At 41.9% G+C, this 10,524-nt stretch overlaps 2 protein-coding genes across 4 annotated transcripts in view; both read right to left on the bottom strand.

Annotated features, from left to right (window-relative positions):
- Positions 1-586, bottom strand: part of LOC135104233 (teneurin-m-like) — a 116,224-nt gene extending 115,638 nt beyond the window's left edge. For all 3 annotated transcript variants that reach the window (XM_064011387.1, XM_064011389.1, XM_064011388.1), the window contains exon 1: positions 453-586. The gene's annotated coding sequence lies outside the window, so the exon portion shown is untranslated. The remainder of the gene's footprint in view (positions 1-452) is intronic.
- Positions 465-10,524, bottom strand: part of LOC135104234 (uncharacterized) — a 98,392-nt gene continuing 88,332 nt past the window's right edge. Inside the window, exon 5 of the mRNA XM_064011391.1 lies at positions 465-669. Coding sequence (XP_063867461.1) covers positions 465-669 — 205 coding nt within the window. The remainder of the gene's footprint in view (positions 670-10,524) is intronic.

Below are 10,524 nucleotides of genomic sequence, written 5' to 3'. Positions count from 1 at the left end.
TGTGAAACACATAATAATGCGTAAGTCTAGTAGTAGTAGTAGTAGTAGTAGTAGTAGTAGTAGTAGTAGTAGTAGTAGTAGAAGTAGTAGTAGTAGTAGTAGTAGTAGTAGTAGTAGTAGTAGTAGTAGTAGTAGTAGTAGTAGTAGCAGCAGCAGCAGCAGTAGCAGCAGCAGCAGCAGCAGCAGGGTGAGAGGATGAGGATATACATACATGTACTTTCCACTGCATCAGCAGCAGTAGTAGTAGGTAGTAGTAGTAGTAGTAGTAGTAGTAGTAGTAGTGATGACAAGGATGATGATATTATTTATAATAATAATAATAATAATAATAATAATAATAATAATAATAATAATAATAATAATAATAATAATGATAATACGAAGAGCAAAGAACAGTCCGGTGTACGTAAGGACGCCTGCAGACAAGAGCGACAAGCAGAGGTTGTACTCACCTGCGATGTAAATCAGGATGGTGGCAAGGACGACAGCAATGGTGATAAAGATGATGGCGGTGCATCGCCACGAGCAGTGGGGACTGGCAGGCCCGCGGGAAGAGCCGCTGGAGGGCCCGCCTCCCCGCGGGGGCCGGTGCCGGGCACTGAGTGCCGCAGGTTGTTGCGGACGGGTAGCACGGGGGCCGGAAGGCCGCCTCCAAAGGGCACGTTATACCTGTGTGCAGAAAAGAATTTCATTAAAACCATTGATTAAAATACCGAAACAGAATGCATTTAAAAGGGACAAACAAAAGTGTTTCACTCTCGCCCCTCGCTCTCACCTGGGAAAAGTTTACACTAACGCAGTGGTAGTAAAAACAGCAACAACGGAACACTTGATTGCACCGCGTTTAAAAATGGTTGGTGCAAAGCTGACTGGTCCAGCAATGTTGCCATCCTGTTTTAGGTCGTCCTCGGGGACCTCTCGCTCAGAGACAAACCAACGCCAACGATGGCAACAGCGACGCAGGCCAAACAACACACTTTAGGAAACCTTAGACACCTATCAACACGGTATTTGACAACGACAGGGACAGGCGCAAGACAGAACAAGGAAAGAGGGGTGTGCTTTAAATCCTTCGATTTGGAATATACACGTTAACTCAACAATAAAGCTGAAACAGAGGAAGACAACTTGCATCACGTTACTTCATCCATCTTATCCTTATATAACCTTATCATTCACACAGCCATACCATCCTCATTCATTTCTGCCTTCCCTACACCAATACCACACCGTTCCCTTCCCCCGTAAAGCCACAACACACACCCTCACCACCTCCATACAATCCCATTCAAGGGTCCGCACACACCCATAGCCTGCACACCTTTAAGTCAACGCAGCTACGTGACCACAATAACTCTATGAAAGCCTTCCTTGTATCCATATGTGGAGAGAGAGAGAGAGAGAGAGAGAGAGAGAGAGAGAGAGAGAGAGAGAGAGAGAGAGAGAGAGAGAGAGAGAGAGAGAGAGAGAGAGAGAGAGAGAGAGAGAGAGAGAGAGAGAGAGAGAGAGAGTATAAAGAATGGGACACATACATACGACACCTCACATCACTTAACCATTTCTCTTAGTCACACCAGTATTCAAGTTCAAATCAAAGGTAAGAAAAGTAAATAAAACCTAAAAATACCATGGAATATTTAAGATCCACCCTTCTCTTTTTCTTTATTCTGAGAAATGTTAATCTGGCTTCTAAATCATTCATGATTTAAGTAGAAAGACATATACTATTCCCTGTCAAGTGTGTGTGTGTGTGTGTGTGTGTGTGTGTGTGTGTGTGTGTGTGTGTGTGTGTGTGTGTGTGTGTGTGTGTGAGTGATTATGATGAGGAAATCAATGAGGAAATTTGTGGCTTTTTTTTTTTTATTTAGTTATATTTGTGTTATCACAACTTCCCAATATCCTGCCTTTTGACACACTCATTTCCTTCACTACATATTTATTTTTACTTCTCCAACCCCATTATTTATTCCACCCGTACAAAGTATTAAAAAAGAAAAAGAAAAAAAAAAGAAGAAAAAAAACTCTTCATCTAGTAGTTCCCCAGCAGCACACCACGCCAACATTACCATCGCCACCATTACTCCCACCATTGTTACCACCATCAATTCTGCTCCCTAAAGTGAACCACCGTATCCGCCACTCCACTCACCAACCATATCACCACCACCGACTCTACTACTATTCCCAGCACTGCCGTCATCACCCCCACTACCTTCACCACTCCACACAGCACCACCATTACGCACAGGATTCACAGTGTCGGCTGCTATACCTTTCCCACAACGGGGCTGTCCTTTCCTGTTTTCGTTTTCTTTTTCTAGCTTTTTTTTTTTCTTTCAGCTTCCTCTCTGCACCACCTTTCTCCTCTTTTACGATCCCATATTGCAGGTAACATTCTGCTCTAAGTAGTAGTAATAATACCTGCACGTCTAAACAGGAACACACACACACACACACACACACACACACACATAGTCATCCTCCCGGTAACATAACGCAACTCAATTATCTTTTTTCATAAACAATTTCGGTCGCTTATTTCTAACAATATGTAATGAAACTAGTCTAGTAATAAGATCACTTTTGTTGTACTCAGTTCAAAACGATTCCATATACTCGTATGTTTAATGAGAACAAAATGTAAAAATAATCCAAAAATCCCTTCCTAATTAGGTGGTATGCTTCCTCTCTCCCAATCACTTCTCCCTATCAGACGCACTCCTCCCTACGATCCATTCCCCGTCATTCCACACCTCCTCTGGTTCTTCATTACTTCCCTCTTTTCCCATACAAACTCCAGCCGTTCTTCTTCCAGCCTTCTTCCTCTACAAGGCTCAGACCGTCACCCAATTTAGGTGGGGGATGAAATATCCACGTCATAGAGGTAGTCTGCGAAAATCCAATACGGGGACAAGTGAAGAGGGTGGGAGGGCGGGCAGGGAGGGAGGTCAGGCGAGGCAGGCCACGTGACGGGGACAGATGGCTGGCATTCGTCGCCGCCCCACCATCGCCTCTCCACTACATTTATTCTTCTTTGATGACGTCCGCTTCCCCATAGCCCCGCCCTCAAGCAACAATTAACGTCTTGTTGGGTTTTGCTTAGAGAGACATCAGTGTGTGTGTGTGTGTGTGTGTGTGTTGTGTGTGTGTGTGTTGTGTGTGTGTGTGTGTGTATGTGTGTGTGTGTGTGTGTGCCAATGCAAGTTTCACCGATATTTCAAGTTAGTGTCCTTTAAGAATTATGAGAGATTCTGATAAAACTAACAGTGACAAGAAGTACGTAGCTGAGAGAGACAGAGTCGGCGCTGGCCAAGAACATGACGCTAATGAAACGTAATGATCAAATGCAAGATTCAATAACACGTCACTTCACCAAGCACCAAGCACGTCATACCCTCGTCTCCACAAGTTCTGTTAGGCCAGCGAGGCGGCGAGGCGGTGCTGAGCTGGCCTGAGAGGAGCAGTGGCGTTGACGAGCCCACAATGCTCCCTCCTTTATGTTCCTTACAAGATTTCCTATTTCTCCTGCCCTCCCTTTTCTTTCCATTCTTCCTTCTCCTTCATATCTGGAGCACTTCTTTTCTTTTCCCCTCCAACTGCTTCTAATCATTCCACGTTTTTTTTCTCTTCTATTTCTTCGTTTCCTGCTTTTCTCTTATTTTTGTCATCTTTCTTGTCTTATATATTTTTGTTCCCTTTCGATTTCTTCCCATTCTTTATTCTTCATATATAGAGTAGTTCTTGTCTTTCATCTCTCCTACTATTTCTGATCGTTCCCCGTTTCCTCATTTTTACTTTTTTTTTTTTCGTTTCCACCCTTCTCTATCTTATCACCTTCCTTGTTTTCAATTTTTTTGTCTTTTCTTTTCATTCTTCCTTTTCATTCATATCTAGAGCACTTACTGTCTTTTCTTTCTCTCCCTCTGCGTCTAAGTGTTCCCCGTCTTCTCTTTCTCCTTCTTCGTTTCCTCCCCTCTCCATTTTATTATCTTCCTTGTTTCCTAATTCTCAAGCCTTTCTTTTCTTTCCATTCTTTCTTCTCCTTCATATCTAGAGCTCTCTCTCTCTCTCTCTCTCTCTCTCTCTCTCTCTCTCTCTCTCTCTCTCTCTCTCTCTCTCTGCTTCTAATCATTCCCCGTTTTCTCCTTCTACTCGTACTTCTTCGTTTCCTCCCCTCTTCATTTTATTGTCTCCCTTGCCACTCCTCCTCTTCCTCCCCCACATTGTTATTACTCCCACAATGTTTTTTTCTTTTCTCCCAGTCTCCCTTCTTTGCTTCCGCTAACCCAGATCTCCCCAATAATTCTGCCAAACAATATATATTATTTTTTCCCATTCGTACGTTGTAAAATTTATGAGCACCGTCTGAATTACTACCTTTTTTTTTTCTCCTCCAACCGGTTGTTATTTATGGTTGAAAAACAGCACAGTGCCCCGTAGTGTCTTGCTACAATACAATCTGTCAACCTACATGATGAACAACACAAGCGCGGCACCAATAGCACCCAATTTTCAAGACAGACAATAAATACAATGATTTCGATGTACAAGATTTACAGATTGGTGTGCCCATTCAAAGGGATTCTGACTGCCCGCGTTCAGTATTTTTTTCCTCTTGCACACACACACACACACACACACAGATATATATATATATATATATATATATATATATATATATATATATATATATATATATATATATATATATATATATATATATATATATATATATATATATATATATATATATATATTATGGGCTTGATTACTGTTTTCTTTTATTATTTTCTTAGTGTTTTATGTTCTTTGGTACTCCTCTCTCTCTCTCTCTCTCTCTCTCTCTCTCTCTCTCTCTCTCTCTCTCTCTCTCTCTCTCTCTCTCTCTCTCTCTCTCTTCGTATCACCTCCTTGCTTGCATTGTGTTCTGTAGAACGTTTATTTACTTGCTATCTTCTCTCTCTTCACATTTCGTATTTTCGCTTGCTTTGCTCTGTATGTCCCTACCCTGGCCTCCCTTGCCCTCCTTTCCTCTCCCTTCAGCCCCGTTGCCCTTTCTCCCTCGTCAATCTGCCGGCTCAGGGATATTCTATACACTCAATCTGGGGGTTTCGTTAAGCTGTTCCGTGTTCGGGGCTCCGGGGATGGCAGACCCGGATTACGGAACGTGCTCGGTGGGATATTTCCCGCTCAATCTTACGTATTTTTTTTCCCATCCACGTGGCATCCATTCGAGTCAACACAAAGCAAAGGGTTCCTGTAAATATCTGGTGGTGACGGTAAATCTTAGTCTTGTTGATTAACTCTTATGTTTTCCAAAGCTACGACTCATTTGAGCCTGTCGTCGACGTGGTAGTCCTCGCGCTAAAGGGTTGCCAGGGTCAGCCATGCCTATAATGTGAAGAAAACGACGAGTCGGGTGCTTGCTAGCGTTATAATAACAGCAAAATATTCCCGGGAATATGTCATCAGCAGAATAGATTCTATTTTCATTCGTCATTAAAATGCAGCATCATAAGGATGTATGGCATAAAGAACACATAATTGGAAAAAAAAAATACCGATATGGAAAAAGTAGCTTATAAAGATTCTTCCCTTGCTTTCTTCGAGCTGCTGCCTTTCTCTTAATACTGGTCAAGATTTACGAATAAGGAAGACAAAAAGGTGGTCAGTATTCAGCTATGCAAGGTGGCGGTGGCCTGAGGGCCGTCCTTGCCAGATCTGCCAACCATACAACTACTAATTCTTGGGGCGTCGCGTGGCTCAAAAGAAAATAGTGGTTTTCAGCGGCAGTGTCGACCTCTATGCCTCAGAGCCGAGATGCACAGAGTTAAGTTTTGTGAATTATTATTTGCTTTGCACACGAAGGTGAGGCATATGTGTTTGTGTGTAATAATAATAATAATAATAATAATAATAATAATAATAATAATAATAATAATAATAATAATAATAATAATAATCAGCTCATTTGTTGGCAGCCTTATCGCCTGAAAATCAACATGTTATATATTAACTTACATACTAACATACATACGACAGCTAAATTATACATTAACTGTAAGGAAGTATCTTACACGATATGGAAGTATCTTACACTGAGATAATATATGGCTGCAACTTGGAGCCGACCGACCTGGAGGACCAGGTTGATCAGGCCACCATGTGCATTTTTCAGGAGTTTCTTTCTAATCCCCTCAGCAGCGGGTCACAGCTCCAGACCTACACCAGTTATCTAATTCCTGCTAAGTGAATAGGGACTACGCTGCAAAGAAGTCCGCTCAAAGACTTCTGACCTGTCCGGGGAATCAATCTCGGCACCTCCCGAGTGTGAATCGGGCGCGCTAATCACTTCGCCACCAAGTCGAATGTGTGTGTGTGTGCGTGTGTGTGTGTGTGTGTGTGTGTGTGTGTGTGTGTGTGTGTGTGTGTGTGTGTGTGTGTGTGTGTGTGTGTGTGTGTGTGTGTGTGTCAGAGAATATTATCTTTATCAATACGAAGGATTATTCTCTATAGTGTGTGTGTGTGTGTGTGTGTGTGTGTGTGTGTGTGTGTGTGTGTGTGTGTGTGTGTGTGTGTGTGTGTGTGTGTGTGTGTGTGTGTGTGTGTGTGTGTGTGTGTGTGTGTGTGTGTGTGTGTGTGTCAGCGAATAATATCAACACGAAGGATTATTCTCTATTGCTTAAAAAAAAAAAAAAAAACTATCCTTAAGAAAAAACAGAAGAAAAGAAATAAAATATTAGAAAAGAGACACACATGCCTTACCCTGCACCAGAACAAGGGGCAGGCACGTGTATGGCTTAGCAATTCACAAGCTAAAGGGAGAAGGTGAGAGGGAGTGAGGCAGCAGGTGACGCGAATATAAATTGCATCATCAATTGCCTCTACACAGGCGAACCGCTGCAGGCAAGACGTCCTGAGGGTGGACAAACTATTGACAAGCATACATCTCCCGCTTCCTTGTCATGCCCAGCTTAATTTCCATCATCGGGTCTGCCAAAGTGAGCAGGTAAGGATGCAAGTCGCAAAATTTAACGAAAAAAAAAAAAGACGGTTCTTGTTTGCAGGCTCTGGTAATTTGGAGTCTATAGAAAAATGTGATAGAAAGATATATAACATAGCGTGAATAAATAAGCAAATTAATGAGATAAAACACAAGAAGTCATAACATACAGAAGTGTTTCGGTTTTATGAGCATCAAATCGTATCCTTCTTGCAATGGTTTGTAGCTTTATACAGGAATACACGCCTCGCTTTTTATTGGTCGCGATGCAAAGTCCAGGTCAACGGAATGTTCTCGAAAACAATAAATGAATAAAAAACAATGTGTGTACATTGGTATCCATTTTATGAAAGAGACGGACGAATCTACAGCGTATTCAATCATAAAAATGAAACAGGTGTGATTTTCGCCTAGTGTGTTTTCTACCTATGTCTCTTGCTATTACTTATTCAGATAAAACCCACACCACACCCACCTCTCTCTCTCTCTCTCTCTCTCTCTCTCTCTCTCTCTCTCTCTCTCTCTCTCTCTCTCTCTCTCTCTCTCTCTCTCTCGCTCGCTCTGGGTCTCAATTATTATGCTTTCCCATTCAACTTTCCAAACTCCACTGGAATCGAGAGAGCACAGGATTTGGCAGACTTTAACTGGATCCCACTTCTCCATCAACGACCTTTAAAGCTAAAGCCACACGCCAGTTTTAGTCTTTAGTCTTAAATTTCCAGCATTCCATTTCCTCACTATTTGTCTTCATTTCTTTACCTTTTCAGATACTGCTAGATAGGGGTGTGTAGGGTTCAGACTCCCGTCTCTTTCAAAGTAAGGCAGACACATATAATTTTCGTTATTTTATGGCGTAAAAATATGTTAGAAAATATGACAAAATATGTTTTCTTGCTTTCTCTTCCCACCTTAATATCTCTCTCTCTCTCTCTCTCTCTCTCTCTCTCTCTCTCTCTCTCTCTCTCTCTCTCTCTCTCTCTCTCTCTCTCTCTCTGAACAACAGTGTACAAGAGTAACACAAATGTGAGGCGTACAGTTTGGGATCCGGAAGCCAGTGTATGCAATGAGGGCAGGAGGGTTAGTGATGGAAATGACATGGAATAATCCTCGTGTCATGAATGATTTGTAATGAACTTCATGGGGTCAGGGACAAAGGCAACGTTTCACCCTCGGCTGCATTACAACGCTGAGTGACTGCAAGATGAGGACGGAGATGAACAGGGTCTCAGGCATATGACTTTCTATTTACTCTCACGCACTATTGTGTTCAACGTAATAATGCAAACATTAATCAGAATCTTAACTCTTTCATCCCTTCCACAAATATATTATGGAAATCTCTGTCTGCCTTTTTTCATCTTTTAAAAGCTTAATTATAAGAGAGAATTATCAAGTGGAGTGGAACCCTCTATTTACTTTTTGGCAGCAAGGGAAAAAAAAAAAACACATCCAAATTCCTGCGGCTTTTGACTTGTCTTCTAATCAAACAAAAATACGATGAAGAGAAGTACGTACATCTGTAGAGGAAAACACAGGCCACTAATGCCATTCGAGTCAAAAAGAGCTACTACAGAAGAACAGTATTTTGCCACTTAGCTGAAACAATACCTCTGTTATTTTCCTCACGTATAATAGTGTAGGTTCCATACAGAAAACACGGTAGAATCAATATGCAACGAGAATAATGAAAGAGTGAAATATAATATGAATATTACTGTTAAGATTGTTTAGACTTGTGGTAAGGCATGTAATAATGGTTTCCTATGAAAAGAAAATACAATGTAAAGCATCTACACTCAGCATTACAATTCATCAGATAAACACACACACACACACACACACACACTGAAAGTTGGAATGGCAATAAAACATTTCAAAGGAAATAAAAATAACATGCTCAATGACAGAAGTTGCTTCATCCTCGAACAACACTGGTGTAAAAGTCAAATAATCATTAAAAAGCGTTCAGAAACACGAACTGTGAAGCTCAACAACATTTCTTATGAGTGTGTAATAAACATGTATGTATGTATGTCTGTATCACGGGGCGGATGATATCTGTGAACTTACAAGTCGATATAAATTATTAGCGAATAGATAACTAAAGAAACAGAAACACACACACACACACACACACACACACACACACACACACACACTTTTCTCTCCCACACCAGTCTTCATTGTTCCCTGAGGCATTTGGCGTCTCCCTCGAAAAATATTTTCATCTGTGTCAAATTACCATCAATATGAGTGACATCAGACGTCCTTGAAAAACATTATCAGGTTTTTATAATTGACTTCCCTTTTTACCTTACCTTTGAAAAAAAGTGTGTGTGTGTGTGTGTGTGTGTGTGTGTGTGTGTGTGTGTGTGTGTGTGTGTGTGTGTGTGTGTGTGTGTGTGTGTGTGTGTGTGTGTGTGTGTGTGTGTGTGTGTGTGTGTGCGCGCTCGTGCGTGGGTGTGTGCGTGTGCCCGCGCGTATTATCAAGAGCGTTGCCTCCAAGCGCAATTCTTTGGTGGCATCTTCTCATCCACATTCTTATCTGTCTCCAAGTGACGACGAACTTGAAAAAAAGTTTTTCCATATCCCACTCTGTTCCCTTGCCTCTCCCACGCCCCTCCCCAAAGTTACTTAACCCTAACTCCGCCTCCAATTCTCTCTGTTCCGTCCTTTCCTCAATGACTCTCCCCAGGGGCAAGCTGCGTCTAGCTGCTTGAATCTGCTAGAGTTGCTGCAAGAAACCGTCTGCAGGAAGGAATTTCAGGCAAGCTCCTCAGTGTACGGTTGTCGGTTAGCAAATATCATGTGGTCAGGACTCCTCCTTCATTCCAAACCTCACCGCGGGGACAATGGCAGAATACTTGTACATACACCACATAGTACACCCCCTCCCCCCCATCTCTCTCTCTCTCTCTCTCTCTCTCTCTCTCTCTCTCTCTCTCTCTCTCTCTCTCTCTCTCTCTCTCTCTCTCTCTCTTAGTGATCTATCTTTACATATCCTGGACACACACACACACACACACACACACACACACACACACACACACACACACACAAACCATACCAACAAACACACATAATTTTCTATTTTTGTTCTCCTATCATGGTTCCAAATTTATTGCTCTAAATTATTAACGATCACTTAATCACCATTTCCATTCATAGGATAGCTGGAAGTCAGTGTTCTTTGAGCGGGGAGGGGAAGAATTATGTTCCGCTTCCCTACGAGAAACGCTCAACACTGTAACTGAGTTTTTACGGATACCAAGAAGGACTCTACAGTGATTGGAAGAGCGTATGTTTTCAATTACCGTGTTTTGATACTAGCAACATTGATAGTTGATTGAGTGTGTGTGTGTGTGTGTGTGTGTGTGTGTGTGTGTGTGTGTGTGTGTGTGTGTGTGAGTGTGAGTGTGTGTGTGTGTGTGTGTGAAAATCTCGCCACTGCTGCCTGAAAATCTTGTAAAAAAAAAAAAAAGAAAAGAAAAGAAAAAAAAACGTAAATTCAAAGCGACATA

This window comes from Scylla paramamosain, chromosome 10, assembly GCF_035594125.1.
Source record: "Scylla paramamosain isolate STU-SP2022 chromosome 10, ASM3559412v1, whole genome shotgun sequence".
NCBI classification, from domain to species: domain Eukaryota; kingdom Metazoa; phylum Arthropoda; class Malacostraca; order Decapoda; family Portunidae; genus Scylla; species Scylla paramamosain.
This window is presented reverse-complemented; position numbering and strand designations above follow the sequence as displayed.